General features: G+C 58.1%; 1 protein-coding gene across 3 annotated transcripts; it reads left to right on the forward strand.

Annotated features, from left to right (window-relative positions):
- Positions 1–4,941: 4,941 nt before the first annotated feature.
- Positions 4,942–24,101, forward strand: GAL3ST2 (galactose-3-O-sulfotransferase 2). Of its 3 annotated transcripts, none has more exons than XM_059392740.1 (4): positions 4,942–5,159; positions 18,631–18,714; positions 19,866–20,130; positions 20,731–24,101. In XM_059392740.1, exons 1-4 carry the CDS (start codon positions 5,131–5,133, stop codon positions 21,547–21,549), a joined length of 1,197 nt encoding a protein of 398 aa, XP_059248723.1. In that variant the 5' UTR covers positions 4,942–5,130; the 3' UTR covers positions 21,550–24,101. The 3 variants fall into 3 exon arrangements, with proteins under 3 accessions (XP_059248723.1, XP_059248724.1, XP_059248722.1); XM_059392741.1 differs by lacking the exon at positions 4,942–5,159 and adding an exon at positions 5,784–5,864; XM_059392739.1 differs by lacking the exon at positions 4,942–5,159 and adding an exon at positions 13,251–13,332.
- The last annotated feature ends 1,591 nt before the right edge of the window (positions 24,102–25,692 follow it).

Below are 25,692 nucleotides of genomic sequence, written 5' to 3' on the forward strand. Positions count from 1 at the left end.
CGTGGCCACACCAGACATTATGTGAAGAGGTAGGAAGCCAGGCTGTCAGGAATGTCGACTACCCAAAGCTGGTCTTCAGACCCAAACCTGGCCCCTCCTGGACCAGTTCCGGGCAGGTGGGGCTTCTGTGAGGATTATCTCCCAGTGCTCTGGGAGGAGTTGAGGGCTGTTATTGTGTCTGGATTAGGAAAAGCTTATGAGTTTCACCTTCAAACCTCTAAGCTGCTGCAACACGAGAAGTGGTTACAAAACAGAGGGGCCAGTGGCCCTCACTGCTCCTGGCCCGTGCCTGCCAGGCCCTGGGTTGGAGGGGCGCAGGGTGTGGTAAGGAGGAAGCCCCAGCCAGGGACCTGAGCTGCCGCCTGAGGGATGGCGGGAATAGGCCCAGTGGTCTCAGCCCAGGGAACGCAGGGGAGCCAGGACACTGCCCACGCCTCACCCTGGGATGTGGCCAGGGCTGGGCCGCCCTCCTTGGGCCTGAGGGGAGCAGAGTCTTCGGGAGAGCTGACTTCCTGTTAGGTCGGGACTGTGGTGTCTGATGATAGAGGACCCTGAGGGCTCAGATGAAGAGTTTGGGGGTCATGTGGCTCTGCAGGGCCCTGCAGGGTGCTGCCCTGGGGAAGGGAAGAGGTGACAAGCTGTAGGACACAGTGCCTACTGACCAGTGACTGTGCTTATGCTGGCCATAGTCCCAGGCCTGACCCTCAGGGGTCTACTCAGTGGGCTCCCTCACCCTACTCTTCCCTAGTATACCACCTGCCACCCTAGGCTTGAGGCCCGTTGGACCTCAGGGGTTGGGGAAAGCAGGTTGGGTCTTGTCCTGCCAAAGGATCAGGCTCCAAAGGCCAGGTGGGTGGTAGAGACATGACCTGTCCGCTGGAGTGCTGAGGAGGAGTGTGCAGGCTGGACCCTGCCCCCAGCAGTCTTGGATTCATAGTGGCCCCTGGGCAAGCCTCCCATGGGTGTTGGCATATCCTGCCCCCTGTCCTGTGGGGACACCCAGAGTCACTGTGAGGTTTCTTGGAAAGCTCCTATGCAGGGGTATGTGAGGAAAGAGCTTTCTGGGTAGGTCTGGATCCTGGCTCCCCTCCCTGCTGGCTCTGGTCCATGGGTACGAAGCGAGGTGCTCCATGGGACGGTGGACCAGTCAGATGCCATCCTTTCATCTCTGGGCAGAATATGCAGGGCCCAGACGCTTTTGGGCCCAGTGGCCATGGGCCCCTGGACAGCAAGGGAGATGAGTGGCAGGTGGGTCCTAGGGGGTGTGGAGGCACGGGGCTGGGACCTGTCTGATCTGGCTGCCCGAGTTTTCATTTGCCTTTGGCCCCAGAAGGAGAGACATGGCAGGGGCAGTGACTCTTCCCCAGGGCATGGTCATACTCCTGTTTACGGATGTGGTTCAAAGCCAGGGCCCTGGAGGCCTGCTCTGTGGACACTGGCAGGCAGTTGGTTTGCTGGCAGAGGTCCTGGTCCTCTCTCCCCTGAGCCCTGGGCCAGCAAGAAGGGTGTGCCTCCATGTCTGTCCATCCCTGGAGGACTGGACTCCATGTCCAACATGGAGACAAGTGTCCGAGCAGGCCCATGCTGCTGGAGGCCCCCTGCCCATGCCAGATGGCCCCTCCTGTGAGGCAGGCCAGGGCAGCATGGACAGGGATCCTGCAGTTGGGCAGCATGGAAGTGCCCGTTGGGCCCTCCAGCTGTGGCTCTGCCAGCAGGGGCACTGCACCTGCTCCCAGTGTCCCCTGGAATCCTGCTGGGTGTAAGCTAGACCCAGCGGACACTGCTCTCCTGTGGGCTCGGCCCACGGCCTGGGCACCACGATGGTTCCTTTCCTCTGTCCCTGGGGCTGGACTGCCAAGGCTCCATGTCACATTGCTTTGTCCTGTTCTGCTCCCCCAGCCCCAATCCGAACTGGGGGTACAGTGGATAGCCCACTCTTCCCGTCTGGGGCCAGGGGAGAGGGATCCCAACTGCTGAAACATGCCCCTGAGCCCCAGTGTCTGTAAATGCAGGGATCAGAGAGGTGACTCCCAGCTGATGACAGTCAAGGTTTGGGCAGCGGGTGGAAAGGCACTGTCCCCCTTAAATGTGGAGCAGGGAGGGAGGATGCAGAGGCTCATGGTGTGTCCAGGTGGAGTCAGCCGCCACCTGCCATTGGGATCATGACTTTAGGCTGCAGGCATGGGTGAGTGGGGAGGAGAGGCCGTGGGTGTCTCTGGGCACCCACATCCACGCTGCCCCCTGGGCCTCCCCTGTTGTGGGGTGACGTGGGGCTCTCCATCCCAGGCCCTTGTCAGAGTGGACACTGGGGCTCATGGGTGCATCGCAGGTGAGGAGCAGCAGGACCCCTTCTGAGACTGACCAGCCCCACCCTGCCCTGCCTATGCGGCCTGGCCACAGGGCACAGGGAAACATCCATCCCACATGGGGGGCCTGTGTGGGGGCTAGACAAGAAGCACACTGTCCTCTCACTGAGCCCACTGCCTTGACAGGGGCATTCCAGGGTGCCACCAGGGCCCCTTGTCTGTCCCATCTGCTAGGCCTTGAAAGGTAGAAGAAAAGGTCATCTAGCCAGGTCTCCCAAGTTCAGAGCCTCGTGATGACACTGTGGGGTGGGCTCATGTCCCAGCACCCCGCAGCGTGTCCTGCCCATCCCATGTCCCCAGGGTAGCTCCCATGGACGTCTCCTCTTCTGGAGCCCCCGCCTTCCCCACCCCATGGTCCATCCTTGCCCTGTTTTCCCTGAACTCAGCTGCACCACCCTTCATTCTCTTCCCTCACTTTGGCCTCCTAGCCCCTGGCCAAGACCTGGTCCCACAGGGCCCCCCCTGGGGCTCATGGCTCTGGACACCTGGTGCCTCCAGCTGCATCACCCTGGACCCTGAGCTCCACCCATCACTGTCCGGGGCTACCACAGAGACAGGCTTTCCGACAGCTCTGTGGTTTTTCGGGTCGCTCAGGATGGAGCCGGATGCTTGTCACCCATCAGAGATTCTGGCTCTGTGAGGGGCAGCCAGTGTCCACCCAGGGCGCTGGTGGATAGTCAGAGTTACAGGGACAGTATGTCAGGGGGAAGGGAATCGTTTGCAGCAACAACAAAATTGGAGGCCCAGGCAGGTAGGGAGGTGGGGTGTCCGTGCTGGAGAGTCCTGGCCCTGTACCCACCTGGGGACTCCTTTCCATCTCAAAGTGGACAGACAGATGACTGCCCTGTCAGCCAGAAGCGTGCTTTCTTGGATGGGGGTGGGAACCTGCTGAGGTAGATGAAGGACCTTTTGAAGCTAGAGTGATGGGTGCCTTGGTCTATTGGCCCCACCACAACCCTTCCCGGGGCAGCCAGATAGGCATCTGCATTCTGGCCCAAAGAGGGCCGACCCCAGGGAAACAGAGGAGACCCTGTGCTGTAGGAAGGACTGAACTTCTCTGGACTGGGCTCCCCGGTGGGGGGATAGACAGGGGACACTGTGGCCAAGACTGCACAGGGAACTCCGGAACAGAGGGGAGGAGGGCCCGAAGTCTGACTAGGGCCTGGGCCAGGCCCCTCTCTCTGCCATCACCCTCCCTAGGGCCACAGGAAGCTCACGGGTACCTGGTCTACATCCAATGACATCTCTCACCTGGGTTGGGGTTGGAGGTGTTGCACAGGATGTCCCATGGATCACTGCCACCTCCGGGAAGGACCCCCTATGGGGAGGGGCTCCCCATTTCCCGGCATGGCTCCACACCCTTCCCCTTGACCTTGGGCTTGGTCATGTGGTTTTTCATATTGTGAGGTGTAGGGAATGGGCTGCAGTGGGGGCGTGAGGTGTGCTCTTGGCTTCCCTGTGACCCTCCTGGAAAGAGAGCTGTCTGGGCAGCTGCTCAGACCCAGAACAAAGGTCCAACCTGTGGCGGCTTGGAGGGCAGAGCCCTAGTTCCTTCAGACCCATGAGCAGGGGGACGGGCATTTGCCCTGGCTCCACAGAGATCCCTCTTGGAGCCCCATGGAGGGTGGCAGCAGACCTCATCCTCCCCGCCCCCTCTCCCTGCCATTCAGTGGAGGGTTGTCCTGAGGGTGCAGACTCCCTGCCCTCCAAGCTGGACCCAGGAGTCCTGTGTGACACTGTGTGCATGGTGGCAAGATGCTCCTGCCGGCTGACCTGGGGGTGGGAGGCCCAGCAGCAGAGGACACGGGAGCAGCCTAACCTGGCCTCCATCCATGGCACCCCTCTCCTCCTCAAAGCCCCTGGCCCACCCGCCTTTTCAACGTAATCAGAGTGCCAGGTGCCAGCCAGCAGGGAGGATGGTGTGGGGACTCAGCTGGCCCGGTGGGGGGTGGATGGGCGGTGGGAAGGTGGCCCACGGGCTGGGCCAGGCGGTGATGTCCTGCTGCCCGCTGGCTGGCTGGGCGCATGAAGCCGCAGGTGCCCGGTGGCCGGTGTGGCGAGGGGTGTCCACCGAGCCCGCCTCCTTGGCTCTTCTGGGGTTTCTGTCCTCTGATGGATGTAGCACTCGTGGGAGAGCTAGAGACGCTTCCCCCTATCCCTGTCTGTCCTTCATCTTCAGACTGTGTTTACTTCTTTCCTGAACTGAACTCTCATGCAGTAACTCTCTACTCGTATTTCTATCTCGCGTTGCAGTGTCCTTGTTCTAAAGTTCTTTTCCATCCTAAGACGTACAAAATAGTTGGACTTCCCCTAGCATAAAGCGAGCTGTGAAGCAGGAGAGGAGAACAGGTCTGAATTTGATCTCCTGTTTCCCTTATTCATCCTCTGAGAGATCGGCTGAACCTCCGCCTTCACCTTCCACCTCGCCCTGAGCTCTGGGTCCAGAGGCCCTGGAAGCTGCCCATGCCCCCAACCCCCCTTTTGGTGGACGGAGACTGGGGAGCAGGGTGCAGCCTGGGGGGCGAGCCTAGAGAGGAGACTCTCCACCCCCGCCACACCCCAGGAAAGTCCGGATCTTCCTGAGAGTGAGGCTGAAGCTGTCCGCAGGGTGGAGGGTGTGGCCTCGCTTGCACCTGAGCAACAGGCCAGCTCCCCCAGGAGGGAAGTTCACGGTTTGCCCGGTGCCTGTGCCCAGGGGCCGAGAGCCGGCTCCATCTGCCAGCCCACCAGCTGCCCCCTTCTGTCACCGCAGGCCCCAGACAGCATGCCGCCCCTGCCAAGGGACACACACAGGTAAGCTGGGGGTGTTGGCAGCACAGACACAGAACATGTCTTGAATTCCTGGGTGGTCTGAGGACCTGGCAGAAGTTATTCTCTGTCTTTAAAAGGAAGTTGTTAGATTTGGAGCTTTTTTTCTCTTATGATGCCCCAGACTCACCAGCTGGGGCTTTATTTCGGACTGTGAGTGACCCCTCCTGGGTCCTGGGGCTCTGAGGGGATACGTGGCTCAAGCTCAGCCAACGACAGTTCTGTGTCTGTGCTTGAGGCCTGGGCAGGCGGTGGCTAGGAATCTGGGACCTCCAGGCCTTTGGTCCCCGGGCCACAGTCAGGCCCCTATGTTTGCAGCATGGGTCTTCCTGGCTTCGGGGGCATCCCTGCCTGAGCCCCTGACCCTTCTAGCTAGTTCCCCGCATGTGTGTTAGGGCCCTCGCTGGGGGCTCCAGGGACTTAGAGCGAGTCTCCTCTAGGGTGTGGGTGCCTGGCCCTGCTGGCTCTGAGTCATAAGCGCTGTTTTCTCTTGTAGACATAGAAGAAGTTGGATTTTTCAACGCAGTTTAGGTGTGGAGGGGAGGTGGGTGTGCCTGGAAATGCTTTGCATTTTCCTTCTCTATCTCATCCCACATGCTCTGGGGAGAAGCCAGTGCCTCTGGGTGCCTCCCTGTGGGCCCTGGGCTTGAGCACGACCAGCATCTCTGAAGACATGACTTCCACCCACCGGTGAGGATAAGGGGTCCGCCAGGAGCTGTCCGAGGGGGGAGGGTCCAGGTGTCCCTCTTCCGTGGAGGTGAATGGGGTCACCAAGCTTGTAAGGGGGAGATGTGAAGGTTTGGGAAGGATCGCTTGGCTAGCTAGAGGCCAAGCCCGGGCCCCACTGGTGCCCAGGCCTCTGGTTTCCTCCCTCTGGAAGGGGAGGGAACCCCAGGGGGAGACCCAGGAAGCAGGCTGCCTGGTGGGGCAGCAGGATGGTATGTCTTAGTCCTACCGAAGGTGACTGTGCTGACACAGGGTTGGGGCCGCAGCTGCTCCGTGTGTCCCAGGCTCCCTGGTTTGGCTTGAAGACGCAGGAAGAAGGGGCGCCCTGGGTCACTGTGGCCACATTCCCTTACTATTCCCACACCCTGAGAGGCACAGACTGTCCAGAACGTCTTGTTTATTTTCCTTGAATTATGCAAATGTTTGGAGGCTCTTCCCATGCAGGCCGGTGTGCTTGGCTGGTTGACAGGTGGGCTGAGTCATGGCCCTGAGGACAGGGGGACCGTCCCAGACGGACCTGGCCAGGTGGGTACTCAGACTCCGGGCATAGGGAGCAGATGGCCCTGGGAGACGTGGCCACGCAGGTATCCAGTGGCCCTGGGTGGTCTGAGGAGCTGCCTGAAGCAGAGACGAGACCTCCCCTCTCAGCGAGTTCCGGGATCATGATGTATGAAGGCACATACCGTCCTCAGCTGCCCCAAGGTTTGGGACAAGCCCAGATGTGGGTAGCACCCCCAGCAGAATCCTGTTGCTGCTGGAGACCCCAGCCCTAAGTGGTGGATCTCTGGATGGCAGAACGGAAACCCCAAAGTTCTGAGTCCTGGCCCTGAATGTGTCAAGTGGGGGCCCCCTGAATACTTGTGCGTCTGGGGACAAGGGAGCCCCTGGAGTGCTGAGTCCTGAGGAGTCCTGCCCATGGGGCCAGTGTGTCCCCGTGTGTGACCCCATGTGAGACCCTTGTGTGTCCCCATGTGTGACCCCTTGGGAGGCATGTGACCCATGGGGCCAGTTCTAAGAGTAGTGGGGGGATGCGCAGGGAGCCCTGGGTAAAGTCTGCTGGTGCCTGGCTGTGGGGGCTGCAAATGGGCTGGACAGGGCATGCGTGGAGGCCAGAGGGAGCCAGGCCTGGGGCTGATGGCAGGCCCCAGGGTGCTGCCCCAGTCGTGATCTGGTGAGGTCACCATGCTCCTAGGAAAAGCCTGGCTTTTGCCTGAAAGCTGTCTTGTACCCCCACCACAGCAAGAGTGCTGGCCCATCCGTGGGCATCCCTGACTGGTCCGTGGACAGGTGTCTGCTGAGCCGGCTGCTGGGACCCTGGGAAGGCTGGGCCATCGGTGCAGGTCTCCTGGAAGCTCCGGCTGGGGGACGGGGTGTACTGTGTGGGTCTGGGTACGGTGGACAGAGGAAAGAACCATCTGGAAGATGCCCTAGGGCGGAGCTCCTGCCATGCTCAGGAGCAGTCAAGACCACGCCTTCTGGAAGGCACTGTGTTTGGCATCTGACCACAGCTTGGAGATGTGGCCATCCTGATCTCAGTGGCTGGTACCCTGTGAGGCTCCTCTCTCCTGGGCAGGAGCAGGGAGGGAGGATCATGGAGGGCTAAAGACCGTGAGGTAGTGTCGTCCCCACTCCTGGCCCCAGAAGAGGCTTGGCTCATAGCCTGCTGGCCTCTCAGAGCCATGGACACCTCTGTGAAGGACAGATGGGAAGTGCTTTGCAAGTTGTGTCCTATGTTCCCAGCATTATGGCCCACCGGTACCTGCTGGAGTGGTCCGCCCGGGTAAGGGGAGGCTACCACCGCTGGCCCTCCAGACTCAAGCCTGGTGGCTGCTGCAGTGGTCCTGAGGGTGGGGTGTGCTAGTGCGCTAGTGGACACGGGGTAAGGTGTCCAGCCACAGAGGCCAAGGCCACAGTCCATGGGGTCTGCCAGAGTGACCTGATGCCACCTCTCCCCTGCAGGCACCCTGGGTGCTCGGGGCGGGTGTGGGGGGTGTGGGGGGTCGGGGGGGGGGGGGGACCAGGAGACCCTGCCTGCCCCTCCCCTACCTGCTCCTGTCAGGTGGAGACCGGCTTGCTCCTGCTGGTGGGGGGTGGGCACTGCCAAGGGTCCCTCAAGGCAGTGGGTCTCCTGGGTGTGCAGGGCCAGAGGAGGGGCCGGCTACGTGGACCCCGCACCCACAGTGGCAGCAAGCATGCAGGCTTCAGCAGACTTATTGAGGGGGCTGCTGTCGATGATGAGGGGAGGTGCAGGCCAGGTCGGGGGGCTCTGACAGGAGGGCCTGGCTCCGGTGGGGTGGGGGGGCATCCTCCTGGCTGGCCTGGTGGGCTGTGGGCTCATGGAACTGCTCAGCTTGGTGTGGGAGGCTCAGGCTGACAAGGGCCTCAGAGACCAGGCTGTTGGCCCAAGTTGCTGGCCTGGGGCCTTGGGGTGTGGCGTCCTTCACCACAGGACTGGGCATGGAATCGCCTGGGAGTCATGCCCTCACACGGGGGCTCAGCTGACAGCCCGATCACTGACCCCCGCCCCCGCCGCCCCCAGCAGGATGCACGTTTTCCCAGGCTGTAAGACTGGCAAGAATCTACTCAGCTCTTTAGAACTGTACACGTATCTCAAGGGTACAGACGGGGAATTCACAATTACAAGTTTTCAAAGTCCACACTCGGACAAAAGGAAAGGGGTCCCTTTCCTTTCTGCCCCAAGGTGGATTACAACTGGTTTTTCAAACGTTAGTGTTTGTCCTTGCACAATTGAGAGCTGGCTGGGACAAGCTAGGAGGTGGGAGGGTGGGGGGTGGGGGGGTGCGGCTCTGCGTGGTGGCTGCTCATCTCCCCTCCCCAGGCAGGGTGGGGGAAGCCAGGGCAGCCGAGCAGGGCCAGGGCCAGGGCCAGGCCAGGGCCAGGCCAGGTTCACCCACCCAGGAACCACCACCGCAGCTCTGGCCAGAGTGGAGGGAAGGAGGGTCTGAGCCCGCCCCTCAGAGCAGATTGTATCTCCCGCCACCTGGGGTGGGCGCAGGGAAGAGGCTGTATCAGGACTTGTGGGGCTCCCAAGAAAAGTGGGGACGGGCCAGAGAGGCTGGGAGAGACCACAGCCGGCACATTCCCCGTACAGACCGGGACTCCTGGGCCTGGGGCAGCCCTCCCAGTGGATGGGGGCTCCCCAGATGAAGCACGATGGGGGCAGAGGCAGGATGCACCTGCCGTGGGATAGCGGAGCGCCAGTGTTCTCACAGTGACAGTGAACTGTGTTCTCACAGTTCTCACAGTGGGAGGACCGCTGCCCAGGACACAATTCAGTCTATGTGTCAGCGTGAAGACAAGTGTCACAGCACAGCCCTCAACCTTTCCACAGCTGATTGTTCTCGGGCATTTTCTGGTCTGGTCTGTCTACTCCATGTTTATTTTAATCTGTTCTGTTTATTCTTTTCTACTCTGTCATATATTTTATTCTGTATCTATTCTAACCCATCTTATCCATTCCATTCTATCCTATTCTTTTTTGTTTAAAGTAGGCTTCATGCCCGGTGTGAAGCCTAATGTGGGGCTTAAACTCATGACCCTGAAATCAAGACCTGAACTGGAATCAAGAGTCAGACAGATGCTTAGCCAACTGAGCTACCCAGGCGCCTCCTACCCTATCCCATTCTGCCCACCCCATCCCTTTCCACTGTATTCTATGTCTATTCCACTCTATTCTCTAGCAGTGCTAGCTCCATACCCCCACCCCGAGGGGGTGACCCACTGAACTGACTGCCCAGAAAATGGGTGCTGCTTACAGCTAGGCCAGCAACAACCTGAGCTGTTGAGCACGATGCAGGGGTGTTTGGGAGAAGTCCGGAGAGATGCAAGACCCAGCCACTGGAAGTGATGCCATGCTCTTTCTCGGGGTCCTGCCTGCCGTATCCCTAGGGGCTGTGTTCAGCTGGTGGTTGTGGGGTTGGAAGGCCCTGGATGGCCTCGCTCGCTGGCTGGGCCACCTCAAAGCTCCAGGTGGCCTTTCTCTTCTGGAAGTACTGCAGCCCCCTTGGGGGCCCGTCTCTGGGGGTTTTTTCGGGGAGCAGAAGCTGCAAGATTTTTATGGGTCTCCCAGGAACCTCCCAGCATCACATTGGTATGTTCTGTTGGTCAAAGCACGGCCATCACTCCTGACTCAGGTGTGGGGCCATGGGCTTCAACAGTCCGGGAGGGAGGGAGGCTGCGGGAGGCGGGTGGAGGGACAGGCATCTGTGGCTGTGTCTCTGCTCTTCACGTCCAGCAGACAGTAATGAGGTGGCCTTCTTTTCTTTCTCTAGAAGGAGCCCCTGGGTGGAGGGTGGCCCATATTCCCCTCTGTTCTTTGCGAGATGTTGCATTTGGTTGTCTGACACCCCATCCCTGTTCCTTGCTGATGTGGCTTTCGTATGGATGGCTCCATGCTCCCGACTCCCTGGCCTGTGGCCTCCATCCACCTGGCACTGACAAAGTCTTCAGCCCTGGGAGTTGTCCCCAGTCCAGGGGAGACCTTGGGCACCTTGGCGATGGCCTCACACTAATCTGTTGGGGGGGCACTGAGGCCAGCTCCTCACTGATGGTTCTCAGGCTGCTGAGCTGGGGAGGGGGCCTGTGGGGCCTGGTCTCCTGATGGGACAGCATTTTAGGCCAAGTGTTTGGTCATGGGGAGGGAGCCCTGAGGAACGGTCAGTCCTGTCCTCGGTCCCCACTAATTCCAGACTCCCACTGCACCTGCTCCCCTTGGCTTGTTCTTGTGCTCTGCAGTGCATTGGGGCTCGACGAGGACCATATGAAGAATGAACGGTGGAGTGGGGGGGGCTTTATCTGACAACTCTGGACCCCACATACGAGCTCTGGGTTAGGGCCCTGGTGCGCTGAGGGAGAATGTGTTCTAAGAAAGCCCATGCTTGTGTCTGGAGGGCCAGTGGAAAGAGGGCTTTGTAACAACCATTGTGTGGAGGGGTGCAGAGGGGACAGTCCACTCTGCTTTCCTCAGGCTGTGGGGCCACCAAGAGGGAAGGGAGACAGGGTGGCTAGGCAGGTGGTTGTGGATTTTGTGGGGCTGACTTGTCAGCTCTGAGATAAGGCTCAGTATTGTTTTCCTAGATTTTGGCTAAAACTGGTTGGCCACTGAATGACCGGCAGATATTGGGTTCTGTGTCTGTCTACAGTCCCCCTGAGGCGGATGTCTGTCTGTCTTTCAGGAGCTGGTCAGATAGATTGACGTGTGTGAGAGAGAGATCCTGGGTATAAAAATCCCATTTCCATAAAACCCTTGTGAGTCTCCCACATAGTAAACAACCTCAGTGAAACCAGAAGTTCCTGGAGCTGGAGTGGGGATGTCTTAACCCTGTTTGTGACCCGTGACTTTAGCTTTTTGACTAGTTCTTACCCAGACACGGGAGAACTCTCCCGAGTGACCTGAGGGCAGACCCACCTGGAGTGCTCACCTGGGGCTCAGGGGCTTCCTGACCCCGGCCATCAGCTACTCATCTGGGGCTCAGGGGCCTGGGGGACTTGAGCTCTCCCTGCGCCCCACCGGAACCAGACCAGGGCCGCATCTGGTGGACAGCCTTGGCTCTCAGGCCTCTGTGGCAGGGGTTCTGTTTTCATGGGCTAGGACGCCGTGGCCTCTCCGGCAAGGCCTGACGGAGAGCTGGGAAGCAGCCTCGTAAACATTCCTGAGGCGGGCGGCAGGCGCACGGCCTGGGCGTGGGGCCTGGAGCCCTCTCCCCGGTGATTGCAGATGTAGGAGGTCTGAGACCCTTTGGAAGGTGTTCACTGAGCATGCAGGCCGACTGCCAAAGGAAAGGCAGCTTGGCAGACATTGGAAGCAATGTCGCGTGGTAATCATTTCCAGCTGTATTTATTTATTCCCACAATTGTTAGCTTTCAGTTTTTTTGGCAGCTGAGCTCTTTAAGAATATTTTTAAATTTATTTTTCATCGTTTTAGACAGTTTTATTGACGCAATTCACATACCAGACAATGTCCCCATTTAAAACTGCCCGTGCAGTGGGGTCTCATGCTGACCGCGCGTCTGTGGGACACTCTGTGTGCAGGGCACATACAGGCCACGGAGGGGCTTGGTCCCTGTCGAGCTGCTTGGCAGAACATACTGACCACCTGCGGGCCCGGCTGCGGCCTGGACGCCTGGCCACCTGGCCCCCGGCGGCTCCAAAACCGAGGACCCTGCGGACCCCGTGGGTGTTGGACCAGAGGGCCTTTTGGCAAAACAGGAGCCTCTCTTTAGAAACCAATGGATTTCTCTGAGGACCGTTTGTTCTCATCGTACAGCTGGAAGAACAGAGACAAATTCCTGTTGCCTCAAGACCAGAGGGGCGGTTGTGAATGTCAGTGCAAAAACTTGTAACAGATGGGCAGCGTGTGCCAGAGTTTTCCTAGTCCGTGCTTCAGGGGCCAGGAGACACGTGGTGTTGGTAGAGGGAGTTGTCCGAGGCGGGACAGTACGGTGTCCGAGGGAGCTGGCGGAGCTGCATACCAGCTGGCGCTGGAATGGTCCTGTCCGGGCTGTGAACCTCTGTGGCCTCCTTGGCACTTAGGTTCATGGGGCAGGGAGAGGGGAAGGGCTCGGCAGAAACAGCTGGACTAGTGCAAGAGCCCGTGACCGTGTGACCCTGTGACCAGGGTGTGGCCTTCTGAAGGACAGCCCTGTGGGGTTCGGGAAAGCTTTTTCCTTCTCACTGGCTGTAGGTGCCCGGGCCCCCTGAGAATCACACACGTCCAACTGGGGTCCCGCTCCCGTCTGGCGGTGGGCTCTCCTTCTGCCTTTGTGGACAAGGGACAGAAGATGCCTAGACGCGGCCTTGCTTTGGTTTCATGTGAGCACTGTGGGTGGAGAGATGAGTAAGGATGGGAGACCTCAGTTCTGCCATCTCCTGTGACTTGGAGACCACACTTGCTGTGCGGGAAAGGGGACGAGACGCTGTAAGAAGTTTCCTTCAAAGAGCTGTGGGCTTGGGGTTTAGCTGAAATTGGAGCTGGACACGCCCGTGTGAGCTCATGAGGGATTCTGTCTCCATCGCCCGACAGGGCCTTGAAACTACCACCTTCTCTGAGCCGCCCCCAGAGGATGGTCCCTGAAGACCATTCCTGCCAGTAAGACACCAGGCTCCTTAGAGATGCAGCTGGCTCCAGGCCTGGGCCGGGAGGAGCCCAAGACAAGCCCAGATGGCAGGGATGCCAAGTCAGGGCCACCAGAACTCTGGGACAAGACCGTGATGCATGGTAAATAGGTGGCGTGACCGGAAGTGATGCCATACTGTGAAACAGGTGGTTTTCTCCTCTAGTGGCAAGTGCCCAGAAACGGAAGCTGGAGAAATCTCTCTTTTCCAGCGGCTACAAGAGCCAGCAAGCCAGGATATGTGCTTCGGGAGCCTATGGAGACGTGGAGACAGCCAGGCCGGGTGCAGAGCTCCCAGGTCAGCCATCGACTGAGGAGGGCACAGTGCTTCCTGTGAGATGGCAACATTGTAGCAAAGTCCCCGTCTCCTCGTCACCAGCACTCCCCCATCTCCCTTCCTGGGCTTCTGGGGTGCCCTGATTTCCACCCTCTCCACCAAGGCTCTGCTCTGACCCGACCTGCCCCTCTCCCTGGGACGTGTCATGGCTGTGGACCATGGCCATGTCCTCCACCTGGAGTCCTGGTGCTGTTCCACGTGGAAGGATGCTGGTGCGTGTCTCCTTCCGTCTCCAGCTGGGCCGCAGTGAAAGCTGCCCAGGCGGGGACAGTGGGAGCCGTGGGGGGACACAACTCTGGGCCACAGGCCTCCTTGCTGCTACCTGGTGGGGGCCTCAGGCCAGGCACGTGGCCTGTGTGGCATGGATTCTGATTGATGGGATGAGGTGGAAATCCAACATAATCCTTTTCTGGAGTTGGCCAGCTGAGCTCATGCCATCTGCCGTGCCTCCCTCTGGTCCGTGCCCAGAAAGCCACCTCACTCCCCACACCCCCCTGGCTCCTTCCATCCTGCACAAGAGCTCCAGAGACTGATTTTCTGGGCCTTGTGGTATAGACTGGGCACTCCTGCTCATTATTGCTTAGAATTTCCCTAGCTGTTACCATATGATTTCCTTCCATTTGAACTTTAAAACTGACTTTCTAGTTAAGGATTCTCCTTTGGGAATTATGTTAACCTCCCAGAGTGTTTTGTATTTTATTTTATTTTATTTTTTAAAGTAGGTTTCACACCCAATGTGGGGCTTGAACTCACAACCTCAAGAGTAAGAGTCACATGCTCTACCAACTGAGCCAGCCAGACACTCCACTTTTTTATTATTAAACTTAAAGAGCCCCCCCCTTTTTTTTTTTCTAAAAGATTGTGTTTATTTGAGAGAGCACAGAGGAGGGCCAGAGGGAGAAGCAGACTCCCAACCAAGCAGGGAGCCCAATGTGGGGGCTCTATCCCAGGACCAGTGACTATGACCTGAGCCGAATCAGATGCTTAACTGACTGGGCCACGCAGGTGCCCCTAAACTTTGAGAGTTTTCTGCAGAAATCGGTCATCTCCTTTCCCCCAGGATGGAGGGGTGCTGGCCACAGCTGTGTAGGGGTGAGCACTCCTTGCTTCAGACTCAGGGCCCAAGGGCGGTGACCGGGCCAGCCATCCCCTCCTCTCCACTTCCCTGGTTGGCACGTGGACACACCTTTCGCCACTGAGCAGTCAGCCCATACCAGTCCACCTTCATGTCATGGGAAGGCTGAGGGGTGTCCTACTAGGCCCAAGTCTGGTCTCCCTGCTGTTCCACTGTTGCCCTGATGGAGGTGCCCAGCTCTTATCCGGTTCTTCTAGGCCAGCTTCTCAGTCCTACTCCCCCTTGGTTGGAATGCTTTCCCCATCTGGTTGTCACACTCCTATGCACCCTGTAAAGCTCTCTGTAAAAACCCATATCCAAGCAGGAAACTCCTCCCTGTGTCCTGTCCAGATGCTAAGCTCTGGAGTCCAGGTGTGGGATCCAATCCTTTCATGACCTGCAACTTGACCTCCTAAAGGCCAAGTGTACATGGCAGAGCCCCCTCAGCCCCACTTCCTCTGCTCAGAGGCCTTAGTACCAGTTGGTCCTCTGTGTGGCTGGAGCCCATGAGACAGTCTGCCCTTGCCAGGCACAGCCTACTGGGGAGACTCAGGCCCCGGACTAGGCTCCTGGAGAGGCCCCTCTGTCCTTTTCCCTCTTCAAGCACAGGGAAGCCTGGAACTCACCCTCTGACCGCAGATCCCATCCAAGGAGAGGCTAGGAGTCTACTCTGTGGTATATGTGTCCTTGGGAAGCAGGTGGGAGGAGACAGTGTTCTGGAGAAGGCTGTGAAAACTTGGAACCAACTGGGAAGGACAGCTGTGGAACCTTCCTGGGTGTGTCTGCAGACAGGGACCTGGCAGCCACCTGTCCGGGAGGCAGCGGTCGGGCTGGGTGGCTTCAACCGGGTCATCCCTCTCAGAGCTCAGAATCCAAGCCCTGTGTCATCACCGGTGAAGTCGGGTCTTTGTAGGTGCTTCATCTCTCCAAGAATTCAGGATGCAGAAGGAATCTAGTCAACAGTCTACTAAACCATATAGGTCACTTGTCAGATGGCCAGGCCACATGCAGGGCGTGGCAGGGGTCATGGGCTCTGAAGAGGCTGCAGTCCCTCCAGGTGGCATTCTGACCCCGGCAGAAGAGACCCCTGCCTCTCCCCAGCTGAGCTCACGTCTGTACGAGGGCAAGGCTCTGGTGAGCTGGGTGGGGCAATGCTGTCTGCTGTGGAGTGAGGAGGTCCACGTGGTTCTCTCGAGCAGCCTTGCTGCAGGTCGGCTTGCTGGAAATCACGGCTGAAGACACCTCGATGCAAATGGACGTTTTCAGCGCTGAAGGGCTGGAATCAGTTACAGGCAGCAACATAATGGACACTTATCTATCACATGCTGGGAAAATAATGGGAGATGCGGACCGCCCGCAGAGACGTGGACTGCCCAAGGCCCGGAAGATGGGGTTTTCCCATTGGGCTGCTGTGTGCCTGCGGTGAGCTGCAGCCATGCCCAGTGCCGTCTGGCTCATGAATCCTGTCTGAAGAGCCTGGTATCTGGAAGGTGCCAGCCATCCCAGTGTTGGGACAAACAGAGGCCTGACTCCTGGGAAGCCCTGGGCTGCGAGGGGCCCCAGCTGCTGGCCTGGCCACGTGGGTTGCAGGCCACCAGCCAGGCCACATCTGGGACAGCCACTTGTATTTCTTTCATAGACATGTTTGCCTCTGTGAGCAGGCCCAGCTTGGGCACTGGCTGCCCCCCCCAGAATTCCCATAGATTTATAGAAATGGAGCTATATAGACACCACCTTCTCCCTGGCCCCCCCGCCACACAGTTGTAAACACTTGGCAAATGCTTTCTGAGCTCCCCCTTGCAGCTGGAGGTGACCATGTGAACGAATTTTGGCCAACGAGATGGAAGTGGAGGCTCTCTAGGAGCTTCTAGATGGCTTTTTGGCTCTTTATCATGGCTGGCCCTGTCCCTTCTTCCATTTCCCTTCTTGTTGAGGTGATGTCTGGAGCTTGGCAGCCATCTTGTGACCATGAGGCATCAAACCTGGAAAAAGAGACATGTCAACATCCTCAGTGTGGTGGGGCTGAGTCTGTCAGAACCAGCAGCCTCCCCTCTCCAGAATTCTAGATTGATGAGGAAAATCCACCACTGTTTTCTGATTCTTGGGACCAAGGAGCTAAGTGATGTGGCACTTTTATGCTGACATGAAAATGTGTGCCACAGCAATTCCTTGAGGTCTGACTCCTTTTCCAGCCACTGACTGGTAGATCCACTTATGGGTCTCAGGACATTTTGTTCTAAAAGATTTGCTCCCACACCTTCCAAACTTGTCCCAAATTGCTAAGTCTGCAGCAGGAGGAGAGAATGTGTGCTTGGCTTCATTTATTCACTCAGCAAATGTGACTTATATATGCTATTTCTCTTCCAGGGACCAAGGGGGCTTACTCATTCATGGGCACTACAGACTATACTCAGACAGAGCATACATGACCCCTCCAGGTAGCAGTGAGGCTGGGGGGAGAAACAGCGAGGGTGGTGACAGCTCCTGCAGGAGGGTTGGGGAGGTCATTGGGGAAGGTGAGGATGGAGCAGAGACCAGTGGAGCTGGGGGTGAGGCATGCAGCAGCTAAATCCTCAGTATGCACAAAGGCCCCGAGGCCAGATGTGTGAGGACTATAGGAAGGGGGTGGCTGGAGAGAGGAGCAACCTGGAGAGTTGGCCTAGAGAGTTATTTTTATTTATTTGATTTATTTCAAGATTTTTAAAGATTATTTAATTTTTATTATTATTTTAAAGATTTTATTTATTTGATAGACAGAGAGAGATAGTAAGAGCAGGAACACAAGCAGGGGGGTGGGAGAGGGAAAACATGCTTCCTGCCGAGCAGGGAGCCTGATGTGGGGCTCAATCCCAGGACCCTAGGATCACGAAGGCAGATGCTTAATGACTGAGCCACCCAGGCATCCCTGAGAGTCAGCTTTTTAAACTAAGGGTGTGGGTTTGAGCACACTGGGCTTTTGGATGCAAGGGTTGTTTGGGCTGCTAAAGGAGAGTGGACTGCCCATGGGAGGGCAGGGACACATGGACTTGGGGCAGCAGGCTGCCATGGGCTCGGGAGCCGTGCAGGAGGTGAGCGGCTGTGGCTCAAGGCTGAAGGTGGGACAGACAGGCACTTCATGGGGCCACAAAGCCAGCGCAGGTGGAGGGAACTGCTGACCACCAAGGGGAAGGGGTGTGGCAGGCATATCAGGAGCTGCAGTCTGGACCCTGGTGACTCTGATGCCTTTGGACACCCCAGTGGGGAGCTGGGACTCGCTCAGGCTGGGGGTGTGAATTTCGGGTGGCCTATACACCAGTAATATTCATAGAGGAGAACAGCTGCTGCTTCCTATCCCTCCCAGGCCCCGCCCCCTGTGTACCCAGGTGGCCTTGGGGTGGGGAGGAGCAGGGGGATCCCTTATGGCAGCTCGCTTGAAGTCCAGTGCTACCTCGGTGCCCTGCCCTAGCCGGAACACTTAGCAGGGGTGGGGTGGGTGGGGTGGGTGGGGCGGGATGGGGTGGGGTGGGAGGGTGCTGCTGCAGCTCCTTTGTCCCAGGGGTGGCAGGACAAGGGGGTGTCCCACCTGACTCTATGGGTCTCCCCTTGCCCCAGTCCTGTCTCTTCCCTGATCTGGTTGCAGCATCTCCCCTGGGTGACGGGGACTGGGAGGGACCCATGCCTCCAGCCCAACCTACTGAGCGCCTGGTATGCAGGCAGACCCTCCAAAGGGCCTCTCTTTCTCTCATGGGGCCCCTCCCTTCCCCCAGGGGTAGAATTATAGGATGTCCCACCTCTCAGGCCCTCCCCTGATGTGTCCCGGGGGGTGCGGAGTTCATGAGTCTCTGTCAGGCCACAGTCTCCCAGGGGACCCTGCTCAGGGCCCATCAGCTGGCCCCTCCCCATCCTCTGCCCCCCAGCTTCTCCTGGCTTTGGAGCCACTGTGGAGCTGCTGCCGATGCAACTGGGGGCCTGGGAGGGTGTAGAGTCTGATGATTCAGGCCCTTCCTGGGTCTCAGGTCCCCCACCCCAGGGCCCCCCAGGGATGGGTGCGGGTACATTCTCCATAGGAATGGATACACAGTGATGGTGTGGATGGTGGGGCAGAGATTGTGCCGGCCCCTCCCTGCTCCTGAAGGGAGGTCTGAAGGGGTTTCTTTGCCCCACAGGTGTTTCCAGGCTGTCCTCCTCCTGGCCTTGACCATGCTCCTGCTGGCTGGCATCCTGCACATGGACGTGGGGCTATTCATACCGTGAGTTTTGCACAGGTGCCCGCCCCTGGGGCAGGGCCTGTGACCCCAGCCTGCCCACCTCCGCGTCACACTCTGCATTGGCTAGTGATCATGCAGTTCATGCCTCCCCAGGGGACTCAGCTTTCTCCTGTCTATGAGAGGAGGGATGGGCCCTTCCCTTTAGGGATCCATAGCCTTTTGGAGCCCTCCAGGGTCTCCTGAGGGCAGCAAGCTGCCCAGGCCTCTGGGCAAGGCACCTCTGGGCAAGGCTCAGGGAGGGCGGGAGTGAGCCAGGGCTGGGCGTATCTTGGGTGGAGCTGCTGTGTGCAGAGAGTGACAAGGTACTAGGAGGCAGGGCTAGGGTCCAGGGTGGGCCTGGGAAGGTCAGATCCCCTGCTCTCCTGCCTGCTTGGGGTTCATCCTGTGAGGCCCAGGGTCTGCACGGATGTTCACACAGGCCCTCTGTTTCGGCCTGGCCGCTGAGAGGTGTGGCTCCAGGCCTCCTCTCCCCACCTCCCCACCTCTCTGGTTGGATCTCCCCAGGGGGCACCAAAGCTCCTTCGGTCTCTCCCGTGGTCCTCCCATTGTCCCCAGGGCTGGCACATGCCTGTGTATCCTGTCCCCCACTATCAAGGGTTATTCTTACTGGGGCAGGAGGGGTGCCTGTCGCTGCAGGCTGGAGGCACAGCGGGCTGGGTGCCATCACGGGACAATGAGAGTGGGCACCGATATCCCCTTCAGCCCTGCAGTCAGCCTGGCCGGTCCCTGTGTGACATGTCAGCCAAGAAACTCTGGGTGTGGGGTCCAGGCCACGGGGCCAGCACCATGCTGGATGCCCTGGGGGCCAGACAGGAACTTGGGGGCCAGAGAGGGGGCGCCAGGGCCCCAGGGGCCCAATCTATGGTATGTGGGGGGACAGAGGATGTGGTCACTTAGGGAGCAGTCAGGTCTGTGCTGGTGGGTCCTCCAGGGTTGCAGGGTTGGGGGTCTCTTGGTGAGTGGAAGGAAGCACAGTTGGAGGTGCAGGGTCTGGGTATCATTGGCAGGGCAAGTGTGGGGTGGGGGATCTTGGACTGGGGAGGGGTTGGTGACAGAAGATGGTTTGGGGGTTGCGCTGGGTGGGGGGGTCCACGGACCCTCCCTGGTTGACAGTGGCCATGCTCTCCTCCCAGCCTGCTCCGGAGCCAGGCCGAGGGGCCGCCCATTGTCAATGTCATGTTCCTCAAGACGCACAAGACGGCCAGCAGCACTGTGCTCAACATCCTCTTCCGCTTCGCTGAGACGCACAACTTGTCCGTGGCCCTGCCCGCAGGCTCCAGCTTCCACCTGGGCTACCCCTGGCTCTTCCTGGCACGCTACGTGGAGGGCTCAGAGCCCCAAGGCCCGCAGCAGCGTTTCAACATCATGGGCAACCACCTGAGGTTCAACCTGCCTGAGGTGTGGGGCATGGGCAGGAGGGGTGGAAGTGGAAGGACCGGTCCCAGGCTCCCCATAGGGTTGTGCCTTCGACACAACGCCACGGGGGTGGTTGTGCCCGAGACACCAAAGGGACGAAGGCTGTGGATGTGTGTACCTGCAGACCTTGCCAGAGCCTCACCTGGGGGCTGGGGTGGCTGGCTCGCACCCTGCTCCTCTCTCCCGCAGACAGTTGGCTGTCATTGTTCTTGGAATCAGATGCCCTCACGGCCTGCCGCCCTCTCCACCTACCTCTCTGGACTCCTGCTTTTGCTTCCCAAACCCCTCTACTTCTTCCTACTCAGGACCTTTGCCCAGGGTCCATTTTTGAGGGGACACTCTTCACATCTCCTCCTCTGGGTTATTTGTATCTCAGTGTAGAGGTCACTTCCTTGATGGGGGTTCCCCCTGACTGGCCTTCCAAAGGTGCAGGGGGAGCAGGGGCTGGGGGTGCTGGGGAAAGGTGGGGCCCACTTCAGATGCTTCAGGATCCTTCCTGTGCTGTGGGAGGGGACGTCTGCGTGCTGGGTTGCTGCAGGGAGCCTGAGAGTCACCAGCCCTTCCTGCCGGGTCTCCACACAGGTGCAGAAAGTCATGCCCAACGACACTTTCTACTTTTCCATCATCAGAAACCCCGTCTTCCAGCTGGAGTCCGCCTTCACGTACTACAAAGACTCCGTTCCTGCGTTCAGGAATGCGGAGAGCCTGGATGCCTTCCTGGCCTCCCCGTGGACCTACTACAACCAGAGTGTGGGCCTGCCCAACGCCTTTGCCAGGAATAACATGTGGTTCGACCTGGGCTTCGACAACAATGCGCGTGCCGACGACGAGGGCTACGTGCGCGCGCGCCTGGCCGACGTGGAACGGCAATTCCAGCTGGTGCTCATCGCCGAGCACTTCGACGAGTCTATGGTGCTGCTGCGGCGCGCGCTGCGCTGGCGGCTGGACGACGTGGTGACCTTCCCGCTCAACTCGCGGAGCGTGCGCAGCGTGGCCCCCCTGACGGCCGTAGGCAGGGAGCGCGCGCAGCGCTGGTGCGCCCTGGACTGGCAGCTCTACCAGCACTTCAACCGCAGCTTCTGGGTTCGCGCACACGCCGAGCTGGGCCCGCGGCTGCTGCGCGCCGAAGTGGCGCGGCTGCGGGCGCGGCGGCGGGAGCTCAGGGAGCGGTGTCTGCAGGATGGCACCGCCAAGAACCAGTCGCAGATCGCCGACCCCCAGCTGCGCCCCTTCCAGTCGGGCCAGGCCGACATCCTGGGCTACAACCTCAGGCAGGGCCTGGATGAACAGACACAGCGGATGTGTGAGAGGATGGTCACTCCCGAGCTTCAGTATATGGCCCGCTTGTACGCCCTGCAGTTCCCGGAAAAGCAACCCAAACGCCTCGCCTTCCTGGAGTAGGGGGCAGCGCCAGGGACAGGGCACGAGTCCCAGCCCTTCTGTCATCCCTGGGAGACCAGGGTACCGACTGGTGAGGAGGGGGTCTCTTGGGGCAGCTGTGCGTCGTGTGAAGACCGCACTAAAGGCACCCACTCCGGATCCATCCTCTTGGAGGCGCCACTGCAGTGAGGGTCCCACTTTGGGATTTGAGGGTTTGAACCTGGTTAACAAGTAGAAAAACCTTACAAGATAGAAAAGTGAGTGACACTAAATTACAAGTTGACAAACTGCCCCTCGAAAGGACACATGTGGGCACATCGACCATCACAGGAACTCGAGCGCAGGGGGTCAGGAAAAGCTTGGGCAGCGGGTCTGGGAGTCTCTGAAGGAGCCCTGGCGGCTCCCCAAATCTGCTGGCGGTGGGACATGGGGCTGGTCACAGAGAGGGTTGTGTGATGCCCATGGGGAGCTCTGGGAAGCTGGCACAAGGCAGCAAGGATCTGAAATGTCCAGCTTCCCATCTGTGGATGGATGAGGCATCTTTGCAAGTAAAGAATGGCTTTAGGTTGAGAAAAGTTGAAACTGCTTATGAGACAAATTGTTTAGCCAAAGCTCAAGGTGAGGATTAGGGCCCCAGCCCCCTGTCCGGATGGCCCCCTTGGAATGTGGGTTGTCTGACCTGCTGGAGGAGCTCCTGCGGCTTATAGCACACTCTGTTGTCCTGGAGGGCACCCTGGATGCAGTCCCAGAGGAGGGTGGTCACATGGCTGACGGCATTTGGAGAGCCTCCTCGGAGGGCAGTATCCAGGCATCCGTTTGTCAATTGTTGGGAGGGACGGAGGGCCCCCTGTCTCGAAGGATGTAATCCGGGTGCCTGGGGGCCCGGAGGTTAGAGTGGGGTGCACACCAGTGCTGTAGACTCCGTGTCCTGAGGAAAGTGGGGGGCCTGGGGCACTCACGGAACAGAGCTGCTCTTACATGTGAAGCCTAAATGCTCAGCTGGCCCATCTGCCTGGCACCGGGTCCATCCTCCTTCCTCATAAGGTTCTCGGGCCTGATGATCCCAGGAGCTTGGCTGGGGCACCTGAGGAGGGGCTCCATGTATGGGCATGGCCACCCTTCTCAGGGATCTACCTGTCAAGGAACCTGCCAGCAATCAGAAGAGACAGCTCCCTGGGACACCAGTTTCATGGAGGGAAATTTTAAGAAGAATGAATCTTCAGTGAGATTAGAAGACATATTGTCGAGATTTTGAAAGGAAAAGAGGATATTGGAAACTGAAAACGTGACTTTCAAAGCACTACACCGAGACAGAAAAGAACAGAATGGGCAGGGCGGAATCAGGGGTGGCGGGGACACCACCCCGAGGATTGTCGTCCTCCACCCAGAGGAGATCGTGGAGGCCTGTCCTGAGGGACAGAGAAGAAAGCAATCAGATGCAGAAGAGCCATTAGGCGGATAATGGAGAGCCTGAAGGAGGGTCAGAGTTATCAGTAAGAAGCTACAGCCAAAGAAAGAAATGAAAATATGGCCCTGGTTGGAAGGAAGTATCCAGGCAAATGTGGTGCCCTGAGCATCAGGCGGGCCCCCCCCCGAGCCACAGAGCCCCCTGCATGGGTCAGCCCGGCCAGCCTGCCAGCGTGGGGTAAGGGAGACAGGTGGCCGCTTCTGTCCCTGCCGCCCCAGAAGGGGGTCTGTTCTCAGCGGCACGCGGATCGGGACCACGAAGTTCCAGTAGAAATCCAAGGGTGTTTGCTTTTGCCTTCATGGCTGGAGGAAACATAAATCAGTTCTGTCTCTTTGGAAGGAATTTCAGGGTTATTTATTCAAAGTGAAGTATATGCAGATTGGAAGAGACAGCTTGGAAAACAGCCAGCAAGGGAACTCCCTTCAGAAGGGAAGTTTCAAATTAAGTTGTTTGCAGCTGCTAAAATGATAGAGTTGGGAGCACAGGGTCTGCAGAAACTCCTCTAAGGTGTGGGGATTTTGGAGCCTTGGTGATGCTGGAGTGGGGAGGGGTGGGGGCAGGCAGCCCAGGAGGGTGTGTGATGGCCCCAGAGGACCGAGGATGCCCAGGAGCCAGACCTTCCTTCTGATTTTTCAAGAGAAGCTAGAAATACAGATTTTTAAGTGAAATCTCTATATTTAAAAAGGTTGGTGTCTCATTAGAACATTAAGAGGGTGGGGAGGATGGGGGAGTAGGGTTAGAGATACAAACTTTCAGTTTAGGAAGGCAGAAATAAGGACGTGGACAGGGGAGAGGATGCGGTCTGTCACTGTGCAGTGGTCTGGTGTGCGGACGATGGTGACCGCTGGCCGAGGTGAGGCTTTTTGTCACACACCTACTTGTCAGATCGCTGTGTTCTGACCTGAAACTCACAGAATGTCGTGTGTCAGCTATACTCCCAACAGAAAACAAACCCCACGGATCTCTTATCCTGTTTATAGAGGAAAGGTGATTGTAATATATGAAACACAGCTAGCTCTGACATCAGTAGACAGGGAAGATTACTAATAGCTTACTTAAATTTTTTTTCACCATATTGTTGAAAGCCTCTATGAATAAAAGCTTTTCAAATGATAAGTTATTTATTAAGCATTCTTTGGTGTTGTTAAAATGAAAAAACAAGCAAACACACCCAAACCTCAAATCCCCAAGTAGAGGGAACGAAGCCTGTGTTTGGGCTGCCTCCTTCCAGGGCCGCAGTGGGCACCCTGCTTCGACAGCCCAGCTGGACACGGGGGCTTCACATAGGTGGTGTGGGGTCATGGGGGCTCAGCAGGGGACCCAGCACCAGGCCCAGACGTGGGGGACAGGGGAAGGGGGGTGGATTCAGAGAAGCCCTGAGAGATGGGGAGATGGTACTTGATGTGGAAGCATTGGGGTCTGGAGTGAACAGCTAAGAAAGAATCCTTGAGATGTCTTTGGTGCCAAAAGGTGGTTTTATTAAAGCACGGGGACGGGATCCATGGTTGGGAAGAGTTGCTCTGGGGTTCTGAGGAGGGGCCCATTATATACTGTAAAGTTGGTAGGGGATTAGGGAGAGCGTAATAAGCCTCCCAGGTATTTTGGCAACGAGGTTTCCAGGATCCCGAGGGATAACTATTGCTGGGAAAGGTCATTTATTACTGTTTAGTAAAAACTCAGTCATAAGACCCTCCAGATGTAATAGGTGGGTCATATGCCTGGGGGTGATGGCCAACATGTATCTTGGGGGGTAGTGATAAAGGAAGTTTCCAAAGGAATTTCTATAGTTAAAGTAGACTCACAGGGTCCTGGGGTCAGGCTAAGATTGCCTGTGCCCTTAGGAAGGTGTCCACAGGGAGGCAGCCGAGCTCCCCGGGGAAGGTCACTCTGCCCGTTTCAAGGACTTGTCAGTGGGCTGTAGGTATGAGGAAATTTAATTTGTCTTTTACCCTTGTTTCCCACATCAGTGCTGACCCCTTCCCCCAGTCTCCCCTTTTCCTTCTGTGGCAGAGAGCCCTGGGCTTCCCTCTGTCCCCTCCCCAGCTCCCCCGGGGACCTGAAGACATGGCAAGTTTATCATCTCCCCATGGACAGCATAGGATGTCTTCATTTTCCCAGAGCCCTGTTTTCCCTTTGAAGTCCTCTCGTAACTGAGTGGAACTGAGTTCTCTCCTCAGTGAGTCACACGTGGAAACTGCACCAGGTAAGCTGTTGCACAAAGGAAACTTTATTTGCTCCAAATAAGGAGATCCCAGGGAATACGTTCCAGAGCCGTGACTCCCTGAGCAAGGGAGGATGGAGTCCTTGTGTTTAGGGTTAGGATGAATCTTCAGAAAGAGGAGCCTTGTCACTATATGCAGAGGTGGGCACAAGGTCATGCCTGCCCCTTGAGGAAGGACTAGTGCTCCTCCTTGGGCAGAGGTCTTAGTGTCATAATGAGGTCAGGGTATCAGTCGGCCACTCTGCAGTCCATGTGCGCAGGCGTGAGTCCGTGAGTCAGGGGCTGAGCTCCCACTGGCCCAGGTGGTCCAGGCAATTGTTATTGCCCAAGGTTGGGGGGCAGCAGGTGGGGGGCAGTTTCAGCAAGCTTTACAGGATGCTTTACCTGTCGGGTTTTGGCCTGAGTTAGAGATCAGCTGGAAAGAAGAGCTTCAGGAAAAACGTGGGATGAAGGTCAGTGGGTACAAGCAGGTGGA

Source organism: Mustela nigripes, chromosome 3 (assembly GCF_022355385.1).
Source record: "Mustela nigripes isolate SB6536 chromosome 3, MUSNIG.SB6536, whole genome shotgun sequence".
Classification (NCBI taxonomy): Eukaryota; Metazoa; Chordata; class Mammalia; order Carnivora; family Mustelidae; genus Mustela; species Mustela nigripes.